Genomic DNA, 24525 nt, shown 5'->3' on the forward strand with positions numbered 1-24525 from the left:
TCGAGTACTCCTTGCGGTCAGTCATAGTTTCGATCTACCCCACTTTACAAATGTGAGGCTAAATGAGAATGAGTAAGTACAGGAACTGCATCTTGAAAACAGGTCAGCAAGGACCATTGAGGATAGAGTACTCCAAGGAAAATCAGGGCTATGCTCACAATGTGAACAGGAGAGCTCAGTTTTCCTGATATGTCAGGCTGAGGAAAATGAACATGTTCTGTATTGTAGAACCAAGAGGGCATGACCTCATCTCTTTTTGTCCCAAGTTATTTGATGGTTGCACACAAGGGTGAAGAAATGAAGCATTGAATTAATAATAATAAACAAACAAATGTGCTCTGAGATAATTTAACTCTTCGTTGACCTCTAGGCAATACTTGGTTTCACAATGGCCTCCCTTGCTGCAGCAAATGCAGAATTTGGCTTCGACTTATTCAGAGAGATGGATAGCAGTCAAGGAAATGGAAATGTATTCTTCTCTTCCCTGAGCATCTTCACTGCCCTAACCCTAATCCGTCTGGGTGCTCGAGGTGACTGTGCACGTCAAATTGACAAGGTCAGTGTTGGATTTTCCAATCATTCATAGGAGTAAACTGTCTTCTCCAAGAGAATAGTTCATGCTAAACACGGAGCTTCACCTCCAGGCCTTGGTTTTCAGTTGGGAAAAAGAAGAAACAGATCTCGGATGCTTTTACTTAACACTGCTTCTGAAAGTTCTTTACTTTGATAGTAGCAGCAGCATCACTTGGACAGCTTGGCGGGGATGTAAGTTCTTAGGCTGAACCACAAACTCTAAGTGGGGGCGTGGGTCAGCTATCTGGGTTTTAGCAAGCTCTCTAATGTTTGAGAGCCATTGAATGAGTATGTCGAGGTACCATTGAACTTGACAGAGCATTCCAGTTTTGTTTTGTTTTGTTTTGTTTTGTTTTGTTTTGTTTTGTTTTGTTTGTGGTGCTGGATATGGAACCTCTATACTTGCTTGACAGGTGTTCAACCACAGTCTGATGTCCTAGTTTAAACACTGGTTACCTGGACACAAATGACAGTGATATACACCAGATAATAGGAGGCTACCTAAACAGTGTTTGCAACCACCACCTTCTTTACGACCTTCAGAAAGTGCTTATTAACAAACCCTTGTACAGCTCTGAAGCACAATGGTCAAGGTTTATGTCCCATATGTTTATGTTTCCCTAGGAAATCATCATAAAAGTCCAGCCACTCAACAGCAGCTGCCATGCCAGGTCCAGCTGTTTCCACAGGCTCAGAAGCCACCCCTTTTTGATCCCATTTGTACCTACTGTTTTAACTCAGTACTGTTGAAGATTGTTTGCATATGCCATTTAAACTGCAATGATTCTTATCTTTCTCTACATAACTCAATGAGTCTGATGCTAGTGGGCATTTTTTTGAAATCTTTGTCTTGTGTGTGTTCATGTATGCAATACTGGTTCACACAAGCCATGGTGTGCATGTGGAGGCAGAAGATAACTTGACGTACTGGTCCTTACTTCCCACTTCTTTGAGTTGTCTCTTGCTTATTCCCACCATATCATGCCAGGTCAGCTGGCTGAGCTTCCTCACATTCTCCTGCCTCCACTTCCCAGCATGCTGGAGAAGTGCTGGCTCTATAGACTAGGAAGTCTCTGCACCCCAGTTTTACATGGGTTCTGGGGATTTACGTTCAAGTTCTCATGTTTGTGTGGCAAGAGCTTTATCCAGTGAGCCGTCTCCTTAGCCCAGCATTGCTGCTGTCTGTCACAGCAGAAACACCTTCAGTCAAACCTGTAGTGTCAGGCAATCTTTGCCCCAAACCCTAAAACGTATTTGCTTTCTGACACACTGTGTTGAGATGGACAGTCTTGGCTCATGGGAGGGCTCTGCTGCTCTTTAAAGAGGCCAGGCTTTTTACAGGACTAAAGTCAAGAATCAGCACACTTGAGGTTTTGTGGTTTAAATGCTCTGAAGGCTGCTGCCGTTCTATAAGAAAAAGAGAAAAGTATAATCATTTACAGAGTTGTGTATCTTGCCTCATGCTTTTCACTTAGCTCTGATCTTGTTGACCTTTCCTATCTATCCCAACACAGAAAAGCAGACATTTCTCTTCCCCTTTGCCTGATGTTGCTTTTTCCTCTCACAAGTTGCGTTAATATCCATTATGCTAGATTTGTATCTACCATAACCCACGAATTTCGGTTATACTATTATTTACAAGTTGTGTTTTCTAAGATGCAGTTGAGGTTTCCCAAAAGCATTTAAAATAGTCATTGTAGTATATATTCTGTTCTATGCCATGTAAGAAGAATGGCCGTTTCTTGATTGGCGTGAGCACTCAGGTGGGAGCTGAGGGAAAACGTATCCACCATTCCCTCTTTATCTAAAGCTTAATTTAGGGATTCAAAAACTCACAAGGCAGAGTTTTCAGTCCTAGCTGAATTAACTCGGTAACTAGTTATTAAAACTAAAAAAATCTCTGATTTCCCTTTATGTTCACAAGAGGCCATGGCAGCATAAACTAGTATTTCAGGTGGAAAAACAATGATTCCGATGGAAAACTGAAGGAATAGACTATGATAAAGACTTTGGAAATTCAATATTTCTCTTTATTTATCATTTTGCCCCCCTAGCCAGGGTAGAAATACTGTTGAACCAACAAATTCCTATGTTCAGATAAAAAGGCTGGGTATCCAGTCAGAATTACAGTGCTCTGTTTTCCACATGCTAACTATATCTGTCAGATCAACTATCAGTGCAAAAATGCAAATAACCACATTAAACATAGTCAATTGCTAAACTCTGTTTAAAAAATTAAGAGGAATATCTTCTGAAAGTTATAATTTTTTATAATTTAGCTTCATGTCATAAGTTTATTAGTAGCAATTTGAGTCCTGACATTTCACCATGGAATTTTATATTTTTCTTACACTTGCATATTTTCAAATAACAGTCTTCTCACACTGGCTTAAGTGACTATAATATATATATATATATATATATATATATATATATATATATATATATATATATATATACTTCACATTATTGATTAGCGTCTTTTTATAAGTAGTGATTGTAAAACCAATTAAAGCTCTAAAGAGCACAAATGAGTCAAATGATGTTTTACAATTTATACTTACATAAGTCTAAGAAACCATTTGCAGTGTTCTCAAAGAAGCATCATGGCATAACCAAATGTCACTCCTGGTGTATCCTTCACATTCTGATGGTTAAACTCTTTTCCTTTGACTGTTTGGAAGAGCAGAGAGCTACCCCTTCCAGCTTCAGACTTCTCCTTTTAGGAAAAAGAGATCCAAATGGATCCCTCAAGTTCAAGGTCAGTAGACACAAACTGGATTCTGGTTCTGTCTCTCTCCTTAGCCTGAGATGACCAGCAACTTTTCCTGTTCACTGAAAAGCACATGAATGATATTCCCACACCAATGGTACAAAGTCATAAGAACTAAACATTAATACTGAAACAGCTATAAGTTATAAGACTCATGCTTTTGTTTCCTCCTTAGAAGTAGCAAAAACAAACCATTCCATGGTGCAAGAAGTCTACTGAAAACAGACAGGTTGTATTTTAAAGGTCCAGAGTACCCTGGCATATTCTGTCTTTAAATTCACTTTTCCCACCAGTTGTAACAGGCAACTATTGTATTTTCTATGTCACTGAAAATTCATGTGTTTGGCCAAGTCTGAATGAGAAAGGAATCTGATGCTGTTCATCTTCACAGCACAGCTCCGGGGAGAAAACAATACCAGAGTTAATATGTATTATGAAGCTGCCATCTTGGTGTCTGCAGAGACACAACTTGCAAACTTCAAATAACTATTGATCTGTGTATCAAACCTGATTTGTTGATTTTGCTCTATCTACAACGTACCTCATGTTGCCATTCCAGATTAAGAGCAGGTTCCAATTGTCTATAGTCTGTTACAATGAAGGTTGCTAGAGTTTTTCTAAGGCTTTATACTTATTTCTGAGTTGTTCCACTTTCACCTAGTCAGTAGGTTAATTAAGAGTCTGATGATGAAAGCTTCCTAGAGACACTGACTAACACTGGCTGTTTTAGTTAAATTTCCCTCTCCAGCTTCAGAATAGCCTTCCCCAGCCTGAGAAACATGGACTTTTGTTGTTGTTTCTTATGGAAACACAATCAAGAGTCCAGGAGTCATGAGCTGAGTCTGTAGGAATGATCCACCACGTCCTAACTGTTATCTAACTTTTATATTAGCTATTGAAGGAGCAGAAGTAAAATGAGTCCAAAGCTGCCTCTGTGCTGTCCATCTATAGTCCCATAACCAGTTACCATGTGAACAGGACATTGTCCCACTTCTGAGGAGAGGGAATATTTTGCATCTAGGATGTCTAGACCTGAAGCTATAAAGACTTGGGTACAGTAGCAGTTGTTAAAAAGGTCTATGAGAGCCACACTGGGAAAGAAAAGAAATATAATCCTGATTAAGTTCAAACAGTTGTTAAGATCATAAACTATCACTCAAATTATGACTGAGTTTCAGATTTAATGTTTCTTAGATATTCGATGGCTGTTTCTCACTTTCATGTAATAATGCCTAGATAATTAATGCTATCCCTGCTCCCTACTTGAATAAATATATTTTTCAGGTATTTTTTTATTATTTTCAATATTTATATAAGTTGGATAGTTAATTATTAAGATGTTTTTCTAGAAAGTACAAAAATAGTTTAAAGCTTCTTTCATCTTCTTTCATCACGGAAGTTAACTCTAATTTCAGTTCATGGTACATATCCCAATGGGCAGTCGGTATCTTACCCAGCCCAACATTACAGCTCTCCCTGTCCTGGGAGCTGACAAACAAACACAGACAGCAAGTCTCAGTTTAGTATTTTATCTCATCAGGATTTCTCTTTGGTAAAGTAATTAATAATAATAATAATTCAACTTTAAAGTAAAAATTTTACCAAGAAACAATTGTTTCATATGTATATATTCATATATATTCATGAAACACAATATGATGTATATCTATGTGTATATTATAGAAAGATTATCAGACTAACATATTCATCACTTCAATAACTTGTGTTGCTTTTGTTTACTAGAGCCTTTCTACTTAGCACCAGTGGAGACAAACATTTTCTGATAAACTTCTATGGTCTATCCCTTGCGAGTCAAGCCCTCACCATAGCACCTTATCAAACCTATAGATTTAAGACAAGAAAGCCCTAAGAACTAACTGCTGAAAGAATTGTCTAAGGATCTGTGGCTCACAGGCCCCACAGGCTTTATTTAACACTGAGAATCCTTTATAACTGAGCACACGATGTATGATCACTCACCATTGAAACAAATTTCTCTTTGTGAGGATTTAAAGATGATCATAAGTGCATTGTAATCTACAGCGTTTTTTAAAACTTGACATCATAACAAACTTTTAACTGGGCAGAAGACATTATTTTTTCCAGCTTTGTTCAATTATAAGTACAACATAGTTTTATTCCAAATAAATCTACTTGATATTAAAATTTCTAAACTTGAGATATATAAGAATTTATAAAATTCTGTAGACATAATCTTGAATTATAGGGAGAAAGTCTGAGACTCCCCTTCTTCTGCCAGAAGCTACCAAAATGTGTCCTAGTCAAGATTCCATAATAACCCAGAAGTCAAGTTGTGGGGGGAATGGGGGCAGTAGGGATGATGGGCTTTAATAAAAGCTTTGTAGATGAAGCAGTCATAACCACATGTATACTGTCACAAAGCAATCCTCTATCCATCAAAAATGTTATTTATCAAATCAGAATCACATTTGATGTAAAATGCATTATTAAACTTGGTCAACACAAATGAATAACTGAAATAAATCTTTGTAGTATATGCATGGTGCAAGAGAACATGTAGCTATGAAGAATTAAAAAAAAAAATGTGAGCCCAAACATGGGTTTCTGCACTGAAGAGGAACTTATTAGGTAAAACAAGGCATATATTTAAGTAATTTTAAGTTTAGTAATACTAATAACTTGAGAATTGGCGGAAAGTCTATGTGTTGAGAATCTTATAAGACAGGGAAGAGCAGAAAATGATGAGGGGAAGGAATGATTCAATGTTCAATTGGTGATGATACTTTGGGGACATGGCAAATGAAAGTAAATTTTAGTATTACTTTATAAAGTAAAAATTTGAAGACAGAGATTACAGTTGATAGAAAATGCTAATGGATTTCATGGCTCCAAAATTCATTTAAAAAAGAGGAGGGAAGCCAGAAACTGGTAGGCCAGATTTACAGAAATACTACACAGACTCATGAATGGTGACCTAGTGAGTACTGACCCAAATGCTCCAAGGAACCCCCACGCTATTCCAAAGTAAGGCTTAGACGTTCCACGGGTCCCGGAAAAGTAAGGCTTAGACGTTCCACGGGTCCTGGGAAAGTAAGGCTTAGGTGTTCCACGGGTCCCGGAAAAGTAAGGCTTAGGTGTTCCACGGGTCCCGGAAAAGTAAGGCTTAGGTGTTCCACGGGTCCCGGAAAGGCGTATTTTGTATTGCGCGATTCTTGTAGTGAGCACTGGGGTAGCGCTTCAGTGGAATGCATTGAAAACTATTGAGTTTCACTCTGTGCACCTGTGTCAGGAACTTTCTGTTGCTGTGACAAGGCACCAGAAAACACTGGCCTTTAAGAATCAGGGTGTATTTAGGCTCACAGTTTTAGAGGTTTCCACCCATGGTTGCTCGGCTGTCACTCACCTCACTGCAGCGAGAGACCAAACTGAGAAAGCTGTCTCTTGCAACAATTTCCTTTCCCAAGAATCCACGAAACCAGGAATCCAGAACTAGGTAAGCCACTGAGGAAGGTCAACCCTCTAATACTTCAACCCCTTTCGAAATTTCCGCCTCAGGTCAAAGCACTGGAGACTAAGACTGCAACACATGAACTCTGGGGACTTTTAAGGCAAAATACGGCAATAACAAAAATAAGTGCAGTGAATGCCAATGGACATATTTGTGGGAAACAACATCACTGTGCTTTTTACTGAATTAATACAAATCCCTAAGTAAGTTAGTGTGTGGATCAGGAAGAAAATGTCATAAAGATGAAAACTAGTAGCCGTTTCTCTGTCTCACCCATTGACATTCATTTGGAGTCATGAGAAGAGTAAGCTCTCAGACACTGGTGAAATTGAAGGGACACCTGATGCGCATTTTTGGAAATAAGTTTTTATTTCAAAGCCTCTTGCTAACTGATCCCTCCACATGTCCTAATTCTGACAATATTTTGCATCATGTTTGCAGGCACTTTACTTTAATACCCCATCAAGACAAGGAGACTCCTCTAACAACCAGGTAAAGAGGACATGTTCCTTAAAGAAACAATTAGAAATTAAATTGAAGAAAAACCCTATCTTTTGAATATGTTTTAGTGCTTTCTATCTCATTAAAACAAAAAAATCCATTTTAAACTCCCAAATTTCAAATAAAATTACATAAATTATCAAATATAATTTTGATAATTTAATTATTAAATTACCAATTTTTTTGCTTACCAGGTTGTAGTAAAATATTGATGATCAGCCTTTATCTTCTGTCCTTTACAGTTAAGTGACATTGGAAAATTAATTTATTTAATTAATTAATAAATAAATAGAGCCAATCCTTAGCTAATTAATTAACTAATATGGATCTTGAGCTAATTGATAGTTTCTTATTGATAACTTTATTGCACTAAATTTTTCAGTTTGATCGCAGTTGAGGAAGGGTAAAAGCACTGAGATGTGTGAAGTTTTGCTTGCTGCTTCTGTAGCAATAATTTCCCATTCTTACATAGAATAATACACTTGATTTATTTCATGTGTAAGAGATATTATGCATTTTTGCAGTATGAGATTAAATTTCTGTCCCTCTGTTTGATAACAGCCAGGACTGCAGCATCAATTGAAAAGCGTTCTTGCTGACATAAACTCATCTCATAAGGATTATGAACTCAGCATTGCCAATGGACTTTTTGCAGAAAAAGTGTTTGACTTTCATAAGGTGGGTAAAACTGCTTGTCTCAGAAGGTTGCATCCACTCTAGACCTGAATCTTGTTCCATCTACTATATGAATAATGCCTTCTACCTTCCTATGAGACAGGAAAAAAAGTTATTTTATTTATTTATTTTTTTGCTGCTACTGTGGTCTTCAAAATATTACCTTTCGATCTAGTGTACCCACATACTCAGGGTGGCCTAACTGATGGACTTCAGATTTAGAGGCCATTGGCAGTAGCAGTGATGTTGAGTGGTAATGGGAAGTGCTATGGGGGATATGTGGGGGAGTCCATGGCCTCAGAGACGAACCACTTGAGACAATGCATCATTCCCAGTGAGTTGTCTCTCCTCACCATTTTTTTCAGCTATGCTCCTCATTTTTCCGTCTAGTTGTTTGTTCTCAATGAGATTGTACAAGAGGAAAAAAAAAAAAAAGAGATTGTACAAGAGTTCTTCCCAAGGAGGTGTAGCCAGATGAGGCAGCCTTTACAGACTGGACAGAGGAGAAGCTCAGACTCAACAAGAGTTAGAAATAGGTCAGTTGACTAATATTTCTTAATGACATTGGTAATCAGCGCACCATCACAGCATCCTGCTTACTGAAGGCCAAGAGGTCCAGACTGCATTCTCTAAGCTACTGCACTCATGACGCTTTGAAACCTTCGTTGAGTGACCACCAGAAGCTGGCCATTTGGTTAGGACTACTAAGCAACCAAGTGTCTGTATTTCTCTGGGACTTTATCCCCCTTCTACTTATCCACTTCTCAAACAACCATTCATAAAACCCTGTTAGTGAAATCACCAGGCTAATCACCTGCAACTTTGCCAACTCTGTGTTCCACCCAATCATTACTGTTCCCTCCAATTGTCACCCACTCAAATTCTTTGCCCCTCCCTAGCACCGCTCCCAAATCCTTTGGGATCCTGCCAATAAGGAAGTATTAGGCCACTTTTTGTTTTGCCACCATCTGAAGAGTTTTTTTTATGAAGTTTTAAGAGAGACATTCTGTGTGTATCGTATTTAATTTTCCTATTCTCGCACAAATTGCTACCTTATTCCTAAGGGAATGCTAAATCATTACACTTGGAGTTGGTTTGTCTACTGTGCTGTTATATACAGCAGATCCTCATGTTCTTCCTTTTCCTGACACTCATGGAATGAAAACACACTGCAGTAAGAAGTACAGAAAGCACAGCAAAGGCAAGATTTGATCAAGAACATGGACAACAGAGAGATAACTCTTTTCAATCAAAATGTAATTATGTCACATACCTCCTTCAGTTTCCTCCATTTGGCCCCTCCCAGGTCCCCTCCCTGCAACCCTCTTCCATCTTCCCCACTCTCGAGTTGATACCCTCTTTCTCTTTGATTGTTAGAGTTACACAGGTACACATATACACATATGTTGTTTGTGTGTATATGGTTTCAGGGCTGACCTCTATGCATTGGACAACCAATAAGGGGGATAATCCGTGAGAGAGGCTCATTTTCCTCTTCTCAGAAACCATTAATTGCTTATAGTTCTTTGTCTAGGGGTGAGACCCTTCAGAATTTCCCCCTTTCCAAGTTAACATACCCATTAATATTGCCATTGTTCCAATCTTTTTATGTAGCCATTTCTAAGAGACTATTTCACAAAATACTTCTTGGTATTTTGGCTCTTACAGTCTTTCCACCCATTCTTTCTAGATGTTCCCTAAGCCATGATATAGGAGCTGTTACTTAGATGTTTCTCTTGGGCCAGGGCTTCCATGACCTTTTGAGCTCTGTATTAATCCAGTTGTTTCTGTGATGATCTTCATTTGCTGTAAAGAAAAGCTTCTTTCATGATAGTTGGTAGTTACACTTATTGTATTATAAGGATAGCGTTTATAATGTAGTTTGGAATTATTTTGATGAGAGTTGGTAGTTACACTTATTGTGGGTGTAAGGATAATGTTGACAATGTAGTTTGGAATTATGCTGGCCTAGCAAAGTGGTGGTAATAGATTCTTTTCTAATGTCCATGAACTCACTAGCCCTGGGAAGCTGGCTATGTTTTCACTAGTGGGCATGATTTCACTCCTGCTGAGGGGTAATTAAGTCTAAGTAGGAAGCTCTTGGCTGCCATCAGCGTATGAGTGCCACGTATTGCACCTTTGTTGCCTTGCTGGTCACTAGCTTCGCTCATAGTTGTTGCAGCCTTGTCAGACTGTTTAATTTTTTTCCCTTCCTTTGGCAACTTGAATAGTATTTTCTGGATTGATGAAGCTTAGACTGTAGGAAAGAGGCCTTCCATTCCGATCTAGCTCAAATCATCCGAGTCCTGTGTCCTAAGTTTGGGGTGTCTTCAGCAGTAGCAACCCACCCTCAACCCCGAAAGACGAGCAAGGACTACATAAATCTTTAAAAAAATAACAAATTTAATTATCAGCTCAAAGATAGATAATTTCTAAATTTTCATTTATTAATATTCTTTTTATTGACATTTGAATATGGATAAAATATTTATCTGGTAAAAAAATATAAATTATCTGTATAAAGAATGTGGAATTTTAAAATATCAAATCATTACCCTGATTCTTTGCCTTCCTAATTTTTCCTATGTCTTGGGTCAGATTTCTGTAAACGACATTCCACATTCCCTCAAGTATTCTATGATTTAGATATCTTCAGTATTACTGTGGATTGGGACCTTCTACCCCAGTTGATGATCTTCCCACATGTCTCTGTATAGGTTCTCAACTTTCTCTCCATGCTGTTTTAGTAATTTAATCACCAAATCATACTTGAAACTCAAGAACATGCAAAGCTATCTCCCTTCTGAAATTTACAATATTAGGTTGCTATCTTCTGATTACAGAATTCCATGCTTCTTATTCTATTAACACTTCCATTAATTCTTCAGCTCTTGAAGTATTCAATCATTTGACTTTTCCCCTTTCTCAAATGTATTCATGGTTATAACTCACTCCTCATGGATCCGTTCTTTAACCAATCTTTAAACACTGTCATGTTCTCCAAGCAGTCTTGTAAAACCAGATCACTGTTGCAGACTTCCTCAGTGACTGTGCCAAGGCTACTAAATGATAACTATAGAGGACTTTAAATGTACAGTCGTTAAACACCAATGGCTACTGCATCTCCAGTCTCCAGTCTCAGCTAGGCCATCACGTGTGATCTATTCTGAATAGTTAATACACTTCCTAGAACTTTCCCCTTCCATTTTTTTTTATTGAAATAGATGCTTTCTTCTGATTTTTCATTCTTTCAGATTGCTTTATATTTGTCTTCTTGTATATCATTGTTTTCAATGATCCTTGAAATTGAAGTTGTTGAGGTTTCTAATTTTATTGCATTTATTTTCAATCTACTATCTTTATATAGAAAGAAGTGATGTACTCATGTAGTTTCTATGTCCCCAATATAGTCCTGCAAATCTTTGTGTTTTTTCTATAGCTGTGTGATGGATCATCCTTCCTCTCAGTGCCAAACTCTACTTTACACAGTGTAATCCCTCAAGTGAGCATCACGCTTTATGCTTCTAGACGCTCTCTTCTTCTTTGCTCTCTTGCAATGAGCAATACCAGTAGGTATTAGGTCATCTTTGATGCCTCATTTTCCCCACATTCATATTCCATCACTAAATGTGATCTATTAAGTCTTCTTCCTACTTGTCACCCTAATTTAAAAAAATAGGAGGACAAAAAATGAAACTAAGAAGGAAAGATTGGGAAGGATATGGGGCTCAGAGGGAGTGGGAGAGATACAAGAGGTAATGAAGTAAATATTGTCACGACATATTGTATACACAGGTGAAATGTAAAAAGAAAATTCAAATCTGAAATAGTTCCAGATATAACAAACATTTTCCCCCAAACCAAGAAGTAAAGAAAGAAATTAAAAATATGTTGAAACAAATGAAAAAACACAATACACTAAAGCTTATGGGCTACAAGAAGAAAAATTTAAGAAATATGTTTGTAGCAGCAAATACCTACTTTAAAAAAGGAAAAAAATCAAAACCAGATATTAAATCTAAATAAATTAGAAAAAGATGAACAGACTAAGCATGTATAGAAGGAGGTAAACAGGAATAATAGAACATGTAGAAATTAAATAGACGAAAGAGAAACAATTGCAAACAACTGTGAGCTGAAGATCAGGGGTGTTTTTGGTAGTGAAAAGCAAATTAGACAAATGTTTAACTAGATCAGCGAGAAAAGCAGACCTGATACCAGACGTGAAGAAGACAATGCACCTAACATTGCAGGAATCCAAACGGTGTTGAGACCTTCATGAACAGTTACATGCCAAAGAAGGGGGTAAACTAGAAAAGTGAGAAAGTGTTTGGAAACATACAACTTATAAATGCTGAATCAGAAGAACAGGAAACTTGAACAGAATTACAATGAATAATATTGATTTGTAAATAAAAAGTCTCTTTTCCAAGGAAAGCTCAGGAATCCTGAAGTCACCAGATAATTACAGGACTGTCAATCTTGATGAAACTCTTCCAAAAAATCTGAAGAGTAAATACTTCCAAACTTGTGTTAGAAGGCCAGCACTGCCATGCTGCACAACAGCACTTCTATGCTACACAACAGCACCGCCATGCTGCACAACAGCACCTCCATGCTGCACAACAGCACCTCCATGTTACACAACAGCACCGCCATGCTGCACAACAGCACCTCCATGCTACACAACAGCACCTCCATGCTACACAACAGCACCTCCATGCTGCACAACAGCACCTCCATGCTACACAACAGCACCTCTATGCTACACAACAGCACCTGCACAGCAGCACCTCCATGCTGCACAACAGCACCTCCATGCTACACAATAGCACCTGCACAACAGCACCTCCATGCTGCACAACAGCACCTCCATGCTACACAATAGCACCTGCACAACAGCACCTCCATGCTACACAATAACACCTGCACAACAGCACCTCCATGCTACACAATAGCACCTGCACAACAGCACTGCCATGCTGTACAACAACACCTCCATGCTGCACAACAGCACCTCCATGCTACACAACAGCACCTCCATGCTGCACAACAGCACCTCCATGCTACACAACAGCACCTCTATGCTACACAACAGCACCTGCACAACAGCACCTGCACAACAGCACCTCCATGCTGCACCACAGCACCTCCATGCTACACAACAGCACCTCCATGCTACACAACAGCACCTGCACAACAGCACTGCCATGCTGTACAACAACACCTCCATGCTGCACAACAGCACCTCCATGCTACACAACAGCACCTGCACAACAGCACCGCCATGCTGTACAACAGCACCTCCAAAAAACAAAAAGCCCAAGAGTCCTTTAGAATATGGACTCTAAAATTCTGTAATAAACTATTAGAAATAAAATTCAGCAGCATATTAAAAGCATCATTTACCATGGCCAAGTAGGATTTAGATGTGGGATATAAAGATGGTTCAGTACATGGAAATCGATAAATATAATATGTCACATGGATAAGATGAAGGGTTAAAAACATATGGTAACTTCAATATATGCAGAAAAATTATTCGAAAGACCAAATGTGCACAGTAAGAATTCTCAGTGAATTATGGAGAGATAGGATGTACATTATTGTCACAAATAAATATACTCAAAGAAAATTGAAAGAATGTTGTCTGAAATCAGTAACAAGACAATATGGCCACTCTCGTCACTTACATTTAATATATTAAATACAGAAATAAAAGTCTAAATGAGAAAAAGATATAAAAGATATTCAAATGAGAAAGGAAGCTGAACTGTCCAAAAGGATGGTGATCTATCATGTCTATATATCAATCATCTATCTATTATTTATCTATCTATCTATCTATCTATCTATCTATCTATCTATCTATCTTATCTATCTATCATCAATCAATGTATAATCTACATGTCATCTATCAATTATCTATCAACTATATATATAATATCTATTTATCTATTTGTCATCTTGCTATCTATCTCTGAAGGCTCCATCAAAATCTATTAGAACTCCTAAACACAATAAGTAAAATTACAGTTTTAAAAGTTAACTTAACAAAAGTAGCATCTTAAATACTACCCACAACTATCTGGAAAAGGAATCCTCAAAACAGTCCCATTTAGAAATAGTTACCAAGTGTAACATTTAGGAATAAGTATTATCTTTGATCTCTGCATTAGTATTCCATTTTTGTGAAGAGACACCATGACCAAAGCAATTATAGTGAGAAAACATTTAGTTGGGGGCTTGATTACAGTTTCAGAGGTTTCAGCTTCAGAGTTCTACTCCATTGTCATCATGACAGGGAACATGGTGACACGCAGGTAGACATGGTGCTGGAGAAGAAGCTGGGAGTTCTACATCCAGATCCAAAGGAAGCAGGAACAGATAGTCACTGTGCTTACCTTGGGCTTCTAAGACCTCAAAGCCCACCCTAGCAACTACACTTCCTCAACAAGGCCACACCTCCTAATCCTTCCCAAGTAGTGCCATGCCCTAATGACTAAGCATTCAAACATATGGGCCTCTGGGTGCCATTCTTATTCAAACTACCACAGTCTGTATACGGAAAACTATAAAACCTTAATCAAGGAGATAGAAAATAAAAGAAAGTTTATGACCAAATTTTCTTAATTTTTTTAGATAATAGGAAGTGTGGGAATTCTGTTGTCTCTGGAAAGAATGTGACAGAGGAGTCGGGAAAGACAAGGAGAAAATATGTGAATGTCATTCTAGTGAGTTCTTCAGCCAGGGTTCTCTAGAGGACAGAAATTACAGTCTACAGAGAGGTTTGCTATAAGGACTTGACTCACTTGACTGTGGAGGCAGAGAAGTCCTAAAAGCTATAACTGACAAGTCAGATGGCCTAGAGGCCCTAGGTAAAAAGTTGTCAGTGTCCAGACTCAAGAAAAGCCCATGTTTTAGTTGTTGACCAAAGGTCAAATTGTCATTGTCCTAGCTGTAGCAGGCAAGCTGCATAACCCCCTCTCACGTTGCTCCTACTTGTGCTTTCACTGATGGGAGCTGGTTGGAGGAGGCCACCTGCAATGGGGCAGACATCTTCTGTCATCAGTCTGATGCTTCAATTTCACACACCCTCCCAGATATATGCTAAGTAAAATTTGTCATGTTGACACATGAAGTCAGCCATCACTGAAAAGGTTAGTGATAGGAAGTTTCTCCTGGGAAATGGATGGGACGCTTCTGTTTCCAAGACAAAGGAAATAATCTGGAATGATTTGTGTCACAGACAAATATAACATCATTAGCTCACAATGATAGATGTAGAAGAGTTTGGGACCTGGACAAAAAGATTAATTTGTTTGGACAACCAATATTTTCTTTTTAAAATGCGGTACTCTTGAAAAGAGATTGGTACAACATGTTAATTGAACTTAAAGAAAAATGTAACACCTAACAGACTGTAACTCTTCCAGGGCTGCCTGGAGGTGGTAGACTACAGTAGTGTCTATGTAGTTCTCCAGCCCCTGCCTCTCTTAGCCTTCTTTTTTTCTGAAAGCTTATGTTTAATGATATTAACTTCTCTGAATGTGAATGGAGTTTTAAAACTAATCTTTGTAATTAGTATCTGTGAGTGGATAGGTAGAAGGGTAGATGGATGGATGGATGGGCAAATGGAAGTTAAGTAATAAATGAAGAGTCTGATCCATAAGCAGATAATCTCATCCTGTAGATAGACAAGAGATTGCTAGTCAATCCTCACCATTAGTACAGAACATTCCATAAAATTTTGCTGAGATAATTACTAGTAAATGTAGATCAATATAAGTTGTATTGAATATTTTTCTAACAAATACAAAAATTTTTGTTCCAAAAAAATTATGCATGTGTTTGCTATATTTCTATAATATTGGTAAATTGAGTAACTATTTTATTTTTATTAAAAATAAGTACTTTTGAACATTCATTAGGTAGAAGTAAGTGTGTTTTGTGCTAGGAAGGGTAATAAACAAAGCATGTGTGGTCTCAGCATCACAGAATTTGGTGTCTTAAGGAGGAATTGGAATATCTCAAATGCAAGCAAAATGCATTATGATATCTGTGATTACGTTTGAAGAGATAGTGGTGCTTATAACCAGGATTTGGTAATTATATGTTAAATATATGTATGAAATTATCATAATGTCCTCTCTTCAGGTGTATTTTTTAAATTAATTCTTCATTTCCACTGCCTCCAAAATGAGAAAATATGACCAGAGTTATAGCAACAGGCTAGTGGTGAACTTGATGTTGAATATTGATTTTACCTTGTCTGGATTGGGTTGGGAGATGATGGTTAAAGCTTACTGCCTTGGCTTTAGCCCTGACTTCTCATCACAAGTATTTCAGTGTCCCATTGTCTCCCTTCCAGCTAAAAGCCTTTCAAGGCCACTTACCATACATAAGCGAAGGCCCCAAACTCTGGACAGAGCCAGAAAGGTTTTACACCTCATTTTCCTAGTTTCTGTTTTTTTTCCCTCTTCACAGTATGTGCTCTTGTCACCCCAGATTCCTTTTAATTCCTCCAGAGTATCATCTGTGTACCTGCCTGATTTCAAACCTTAGGTGTTCAAACACTCATTTTTCTTTAAAATGAAAAATGAAAGTGAAGACGTTGTTATGAACCGCAGGAGGGACCTGGGAAGGATGTCTCTCAAGGAGAGACAGTAAGTAATGCTTGGAACACCAGTGGGACAGTTGCTGATAATAAGGAACATTAGAGTGGAAGAGAAATTGTTCAAAGGTTTGGAATTAATTTAAAAACTACATTGATTTTGTACTTGGTTGTGCTATTTACAAATACAAAATCTATATTCTTATTTGCAGAATTACATTGACTGTGCTGAAAAGTTATACGATGCCAAAGTAGACAGAGTTGACTTCACAAATGATATAGAAGAAACCAGATATAAAATTAATAAATGGATTGAAAATGAGACACATGGCAAGTAAAATGCTTTATTTTCTACACTGTCAGTTTTATGTAAATATTAAGATCAGTGTACTTAAAAGATGGGAATTTTTATGCACATAAAATATAGTCCTTCCTAATCCAAAGCAATTATTGCTGTTATTTAAGACTATTTGCTTGGTTGATTTAAATATTTTTAAAATACTCTTTAGCAAGATAACATATTTGGCAAAGGTAGTACCTTCAGAGAACTGCAACTCTTTATGCTGCTTTTCACAACTAAAATCTGAATTCTCGACAATGTTCTCCTCTAACACAAAACAAACATATAAATCATTTAATCTTTTGTGTTGCTAATCAACTGATTCCAAAGCTAATATTGCCCATTACCTAGTGGTGGGTTCTGATTTGTACTGTGAATATTATTTATGTATTCGTGTTTTGCTTTACCTCAGAACTATGAGCCATATGACTCACACTCCATTTAGCAGCAAGTACTCCTTGGAAGAAGAAAATGATTTCTCCATTTCCTTTGTTCATTCACCATTACATAATTACCATGTCTTTGCTCACTACTCATTACAAGCCTCAAATGTAACACTTATAATACTTATCAACCAAAAGAAATGACATAATTGGTTTTGGAACAACAGAGTGGCATTCTGTACAACAATATTCAAGAACATTTGATTAGCCCATGTGCAACACTTACATATTTCTCATCCTTCTTTTTACATGCAAATATGTGCATCCAGTGCATAAACTATACTTACGATCTAAAAAGACTATGCTCAGTACTTCAAATTGTCTTCATTACTCCAGGTATTGTTTCCCACTTCCTTTATACAATGCAATAGTCACACTTTGTAATGACAAATTGGATCATTTATCACTTTGTCCTTCCTTTTACATTGAAACCCAATAACAATTTTCTATCATATTCAGGATAATCCAAAAGTCTTACAAAGAATCAAACTTTCTCATATTCTGGGTCTTGCTTCACACCTTTCCAGTCTCAATCTAGTTGATATTCTCTAATGGGGCACATTTCTTTACATGTATTTTTCTTTTCCACATTCCTATATTTTGAATAGTCTCTGCTTTGTGGACCATCTTTCTGCTCCCTAAATTCTTGCAGCTTAAGCAGATAGCCCTATTCAATTTTTCCCAATCTGTGCTCCTTTAGCACACCACACTTCTACATTGCTGCAGCACTGTATACCAGAGTGGCTTTCTTGGTTCTTGATGCTATCGTGCTATAGTTGTAGAAGATTGTGGTGATATATCGTGTACCCTAATAAACTTGCCTGAAGATCAGGAAACAGAACAAGCCACTAGATTAAACATAGAAGCCAGGCAGTGGTGGCACATACCTTTAATCCTAGCACTTGGGAGACAGAGATCCATCTGGATCTCTGTGAGTTCAATGCCACCCTGGACTACGTGAGATTGACTCAGTCTAGGAGAAAAACAAAGTCAGGCAGTGGTGGCACACACTTTTAATCCTAATACTTGGGAGTCACATGCCTTTAATCCTAGTACTAGGAAATTTGAGACAGGAAATGATATGGGTGGGCAGAGAAAAGTATATAAGGTGTGAGGAGACAGAAACTAAAGCCTTTTGACTGAGGAAAGCTTTTCAGGCTGAGGAGTCCTAGAGGTAAGGGGTGGCTTGTTCCTTTTTCTCTCTGATTTTTCAGCATTTACCCCAATATCTGGTTTCAGGTTTTTTTTTTTTTTAATTAAAGGACCCATTTAGCAATTTGAATTACAGGAGATCATTTAATATTACCTCCATGTAATGTGGCTAGCCAGCTAAGTGATTTAACTCCTGTTGAAATAGCAATAATTGTTGTGGCTAGTGTAAGTAGAATTGGCCCCGGGAAGCCAGGTATGAGTCATGTTGTCATTGTTTTTTGTTTCTTCAGTGATATTCCCACTTATTTTTACTTTCAGTAATATATTTTTATCTCTCACACATGACTGGGACAATTTTGTGTTTAAAACTATGTCATTAATAGATAAATTGGTTTATTGGTCTAGATAAAGTGACCAAGCACCTTAATCTTAAGATCTCCACAAATGTTGGTCTTATCACTTTTGCTGATCAACAATTGATTGATTGATAATAATATTTGATTATTTCTGGGAAACACTGAGTTGTTTCCATTCATCACATAGTTGTGACATCTGATGTTGTCAGGAATTTAAAATGATGAATCATCATTTCCAGTGCAGCTGCAGCCGATAGTGTTTCAGGAAGTCCATCCATCAAGACTTCCCTGTCGTTGGCCAATGAGTCCTGCTCTGGCTGTCAGGGCTTCATCTTCTGAGAATGATATTTTTGAAAACTCACTGTGATTTTTGGAGTCACTTGAAAGGTTTTCTGTAAGCAGTGCTGAGAACAGGGGACCTCTTCAGGTTTCCCTTTTCTTGTGAGGTCTTTTACCACATCAAAAAGTAGGTTTTTATAAGTTTATTACTAGGAACTTCTCAAACTTTCTTCTCATCTGTTGTTTGTGTGGCCATATTCTTTCAGTATAGTTATCAATCATATTTTCTGATATCCAAGTTTCTGTTTTGTTCTGGAAATGCAATTCCCTGGGCTTGGCTTGAGTGTCTTTTGTAAGGCTTGATTTCTTCATTGCAGGATTGGCTGTATGAGGCTGAGTCCACAGCGCTGTGGTCTCCAGGGCCACAGTGATGACTGCAGTTGCTTTCTTGTTAAGTAACTGTATTGATAATCTAATGTCTTTGTGCTTCAGTTCCCTTAACAGGAAACCAAAACAACAGCAGCACGGATTTCATAAAGACTTTATGAGGGTTAAACAAATACTGTCCTTAAAGGGTTTAGAAAATACCAGGCATATTCCTTACTAATACGTTTGTACTAATTTCATAATTAGTTGTATAATAATGATCTAGGAAAAAAATCATACCGATTAACAATGTGTGAGCATATTTAAAAATTGTTTCAGTATAGATGAGCATTATTCCCTTCAACTTATTTTCAAAAGGAAAAATCAAGAAGGTGTTAAGTGGAAGCAGCCTCAGCTCATCGGCTGTCATGGTGCTGGTGAATGCTGTTTACTTCAAAGGCAAATGGAAATCTGCCTTCACCAAGAGTGAGACCCTCAACTGCCATTTCAGATCTCCCACGGTATGTACATATTGTTAAGGGATTTCCCCCCAATTAACCCTTTGAAAGAATTGTGGTATTTGCACAATTTTCTTCATATTGTCCAATGTGGTAAGATCCATCTCTTGCTTTATAGAAGTGGCATTATTGTCTTGGACAAATCTAATGTTGTTGGACTCCCCACAACTTGAAGTGATTAAGTTAGATAAAATCTAAAATTTATTTTAATCACTCAGTATTTTATGTTAAATGCAGAGAAACAGTGGTGAGTAGATTTAAATTTAAGCCTTAGTTTTATTTGTTACATATAACAAAAACAGACTGAAATCATCCTTATACATCAAGAATTTTAGACGTGGAAGTACTGATCAGATCATCATCATCCGTGTCTTGCCTTTGGTGCCTACAGGCCAATCCCTATGTGAAGTCAAAGCTGATGGAGAAAGGTCCTGGTTTAAGTGTCTCTGTGAGGCAGAAAGAGATGAGCACAGAAACACTCTGGAAATTGTTCATGGACAACAAGAAAATACAATAAATCGTAGTAAAACACAACTTGGACTTTGACTCTCTTGTACTCGCAGTACAAAACATATTCCAGAGGTCTTGTTAGCGCTTCTGTGGCTGAGGTGGTCAGGATTCTGAAGTGAAATTTTGTCCTGCATTTCTTCCATCCACTTTTCACCTCACAGATTGTATGGGTTGCCTCCCTTTTAATAATAAGGACACAGTAAGCAGCATTCCTGCCTACTGGATTGTCTTTGGAGTCTATTTAAAGAATGTATTACCATATAACAGCCTCTTTTTAAAAAGCTTTCCTGCTGGTCCACATACCCTTGATTGCTGATGTCACAGTTGGTGCTGATAGTTTAAAAGTTAGCTAAAGAAGAGGAATTTTTAAAAAGGAAAGGGACAGGGGTCATGTGGGTCTTTTTTTTTTTTTTTTAACACACAGAGACTCTGCTTGCCATGTGATCGGGATTAAGGGTGTGTGCCACCACCACCTGACTTCTGTTTATAGCTCGCTGTGACCTCTAATCTCCAGGCAAACTTTATTTATTAACATACAAATGAAATATCACATTTCAGCACAAATAAAATATCACCACAAGGAATAGTAGAACATGCATAATAAAAATAAAAAACAACCCAAAAGTTAGTGAAATACCTGTAAGATACGTGACTCCTTTGCTGTGTCCATATAGAAACAGCATTCTGTGGCTGAGTCTTCCTAGTCCCTACTTGCAACCAGCCCTCTCTGACTTCTTTGTATGGGTACATGGGTTATTTGTTGCTCCCTGTGTGCTCTTTCTGAAGCACAAAAGAACAAACTAGAAAAAGAGACCTTTGGTTCAAGGACACAGAACTAACTGTCCTCCCATGTGGAAATTTTGCCCTAAAAAAAGGATATTTGACAATTTTGTCTGTTTTAATATCAAAAGGAAAAAGAACTTGTTATACCTGTGTGGTATTTCTAAATCTATGAATGTTATCTTCAAGATAAGAATTAAAACGTTCCTTAAGTTAATGAGGTATAATCTACCACTTTACAGAAATTTTAAATTTTTCTAAGACATCATTCTGAAATTACATGATTTTGATAGGTCTAGTCTGTATTTTGTTTCTGATGTGAGGATAAAGCTAAGAAATTCACTCTTCATTTATTAAGCTTTCATAATCACTCATTATTTACTAGAGACATTTCAGCTAAAACACGAAGTATAAGGCAATTTTCTGCCTAGTAGCTCTATTAACCCACAGAATCCTCACTACCCAGTGCAGTAGGTGGGATTGTTGCCATTTCTATCATATAGATGAGGATCTGGAAGTAGAAATGTGAGGTACCTTACCCAAAGTTACCTAGCAGAAATGTTTCAACTAAACGACTAACTCAAAGTCTCAATCTTTATAATTAAGATGAATGCATCTTACAACTAACACTTGCAACGTATCAGAAAAATCTCCAAGGTCTATTGACCAAACCCATATTTTTATGTGTACTTGGCCAATGAGTGTGATGATATGGGATTGTAAACACCTCTTTGTGACCTGACTTCCAGTGTCCTGACAAAGCAGTTGCTATGATGCATCAAGAACGGAGGTTCAACTTGTCTACAATTCAGGACCCACCCATGCAGGTGCTTGAGCTCCAATATCATGGTGGCATAAGCATGTACATCATGCTGCCCAAGAATGACCTATCCCAGGTAAGTTACCATTGTCCTTTTCCTACAGGGAATATTGTACACAGAATACTCTTGGTTATTTGTGTGTGTGTGTGTGTGTGTGTGTGTGTGTGTGTGTGTGTGTGTAACATCATGAGGAAGTTGACACTACAGAAGGCTAGAATCAAGGAGAAAAACTTAAATTCAGAATAAGAAGTTATAGATCATTTACAAACTAGATTATTTAAACACAGAAATTTTCAATGAACTAAATTGGACTATGTAAATTCAGGTCTTTTATAAAAAAATGTAAGTTTGATGCATTTGAAAATTATTTAGAATCCAGGGCATCTGAATTTAAGAAATATCCATATGTAGAATTTCTACTATTTATGAAAAGTCCTTCCCATTATAAAGCAGGCCAGTTTGTTTGTGAACCTTTTGAAGTGGCCCTGATGTTGGAGAGAAGTGCTTACTCCAGGTGCACAGTAGAGACTGCTCACTTTGCACCCACGTGCAGCTCCTGTTGTCCTCTGAGTTTCTAGTTCTCATCTGTTGGGTAGGAGCTGTGAGTCCAAGCTTCTTTATGAGGAAGGGAGAGATCTTCATCTCATTCCCCAGAGCTAGGATCCTGGGTCTTTTGCCTTAGGCCACCTAGGTTTATTTATTATTTTATTTTTAAATTTTATTTTATGTCTGTGGGTGTTTTGTCTGCGTGCATGTCTATGCACCAAACACAGGCCTGTTGTCCTTGGAGCATGAAGGAAGATATCAGATTCCCTGCACTGGAGTTATAAATGGTTGTAAGCCACATGTGGGTGCTGAGAATTAAACTGCTGAGCCAACTCTCCAGACTCCACTGGTTTATTTTTTAAGCTATTCAAACATTTATACTTTGTGTCTTTCGTGATGGGAAAATGCTAAGCTCTGTTTTTCTCTGATGAGCTCTCATTTCCATATTCGTTTTTATGTCTACTCCTATTTTATTATAGTAACTTTAAAATACTTCACAGAAATAGTAACTCTAATTCCATTTTTTTTTTTTTTTTTTTTTTTTTTTTTTTTTTTTTTTTTGGTTTTTCGAGACAGGGTTTCTCTGTGTAGCTTTGCGCCTTTCCTGGAACTCACTTGGTAGCCCAGGCTGGCCTCGAACTCACAGAGATCCGCCTGCCTCTGCCTCCCGAGTGCTGGGATTAAAGGCGTGCGCCACCACCGCCCGGCTCTAATTCCATTTTTAAAAGATATTTCTTTTTATAAATTTTAATTATTTTTGAAACTTTTGAAAGTATAGTATAATTACATCATTTCCCCTTTCCTTTTCCTTCCTCTAACCCCCCTCTCACCCCCTGCACATACCCCTCTTGGTTCTGTTTTTCCCCCCATTATTCCATATTGCCTCTGTTTTTTCCATTGTGGGCAGAGATCAGACATGTCACCACACATAAATCACACATCACACATCACATGTAAGTCATGGCTTGTCATGGCACAGTGAGTTAAACAGGCAACTTATTTAAAAGTACTTGAACTATTCTTTTTTTAACTATTCTTTTCAATCATTTTCTCTTTGAGATTCTGTCCATATCTAATTTGTATACTTAAATAGAAAAACCCAGAAGGGTGGCATTACAGAAAACCATGTGTTTCTGTAGTTCCTATTTCATCCTTTTTCTAACAGTATGTTTCTAAACTTTTAAAAAATTTCTACAGATTGAAAGCAAGCTGAGCTTTCGGAATCTAATGAACTGGACCAATAGGAGGAAAATGAAATCTCAGTATGTGGAGGTGTTTCTTCCTCAGTTCAAGATAGAGAAGAATTATGAAATGAGGCGCCATTTGAAATCCCTCGGGTTGGAAGATATCTTTGATGAGTCCAGAGCAGATCTCTCTGGAATTGCTTCTGGAGGCCGTCTCTATGTATCAAAGCTGATGCACAAGTCATTCATAGAGGTCACGGAGGAGGGCACCGAGGCCTCTGCTGCCACAGAAAATAACATTGTTGAAAAGCAGCTCCCTGACTCCACAGTGTTCAGAGCTGACCATCCCTTTCTGTTTGTCATCAGGAAGAACGGTATCATCTTATTTACGGGTAAAGTCTCTTGCCCTTGAAAGTCCCATTGGGTTCCCATAGAATAGTAAGGATCAAATAACATCTTCAGTGGATAGAATTTTAATTGGAAGTGCATGGCTTTGTTTTATTTTGTTTCAGTTTATCGATGCTCAGCAAATGATATTGGTGATTTGACCCTTTTCAAATACCTGGTTGATAGTCTCAACCTCTGCTTTCATCATTTCTACTTC

At 37.7% G+C, this 24525-nt stretch overlaps 1 protein-coding gene across 2 annotated transcripts; it reads left to right on the forward strand.

Moving 5' to 3' along the window:
- The first annotated feature begins 388 nt into the window (after nucleotides 1-388).
- Serpinb7 (serpin family B member 7) lies at nucleotides 389-24333 on the forward strand. Of its 2 annotated transcripts, XM_059281159.1 has the most exons (7): nucleotides 389-556; nucleotides 7278-7328; nucleotides 7899-8015; nucleotides 16839-16956; nucleotides 19941-20083; nucleotides 22120-22266; nucleotides 23935-24333. In XM_059281159.1, exons 1-7 carry the CDS (start codon nucleotides 389-391, stop codon nucleotides 24331-24333), a joined length of 1143 nt encoding a protein of 380 aa, XP_059137142.1. The 2 variants fall into 2 exon arrangements, with proteins under 2 accessions (XP_059137142.1, XP_059137143.1); XM_059281160.1 differs by lacking the exon at nucleotides 7278-7328.
- Nucleotides 24334-24525: the final 192 nt, after the last annotated feature.

The sequence above is a fragment of the Peromyscus eremicus genome, chromosome 15 (genome assembly GCF_949786415.1).
Source record: "Peromyscus eremicus chromosome 15, PerEre_H2_v1, whole genome shotgun sequence".
NCBI lineage: Eukaryota > Metazoa > Chordata > Mammalia > Rodentia > Cricetidae > Peromyscus > Peromyscus eremicus.

Excerpts from the sequence above, each read along its gene's own strand:
- Serpinb7 (XM_059281159.1), top strand. The coding sequence starts at position 389 with ATGGCCTCCCTTGCTGCAGCAAATGCAGAATTTGGCTTCGACTTATTC. Across the intron at positions 557-7,277 it reads GTGCACGTCAAATTGACAAG|GCACTTTACTTTAATACCCC; the intron begins GTCAGTGTTGGA and ends TCATGTTTGCAG. Across the intron at positions 16,957-19,940 it reads GATTGAAAATGAGACACATG|GAAAAATCAAGAAGGTGTTA; the intron begins GCAAGTAAAATG and ends TATTTTCAAAAG.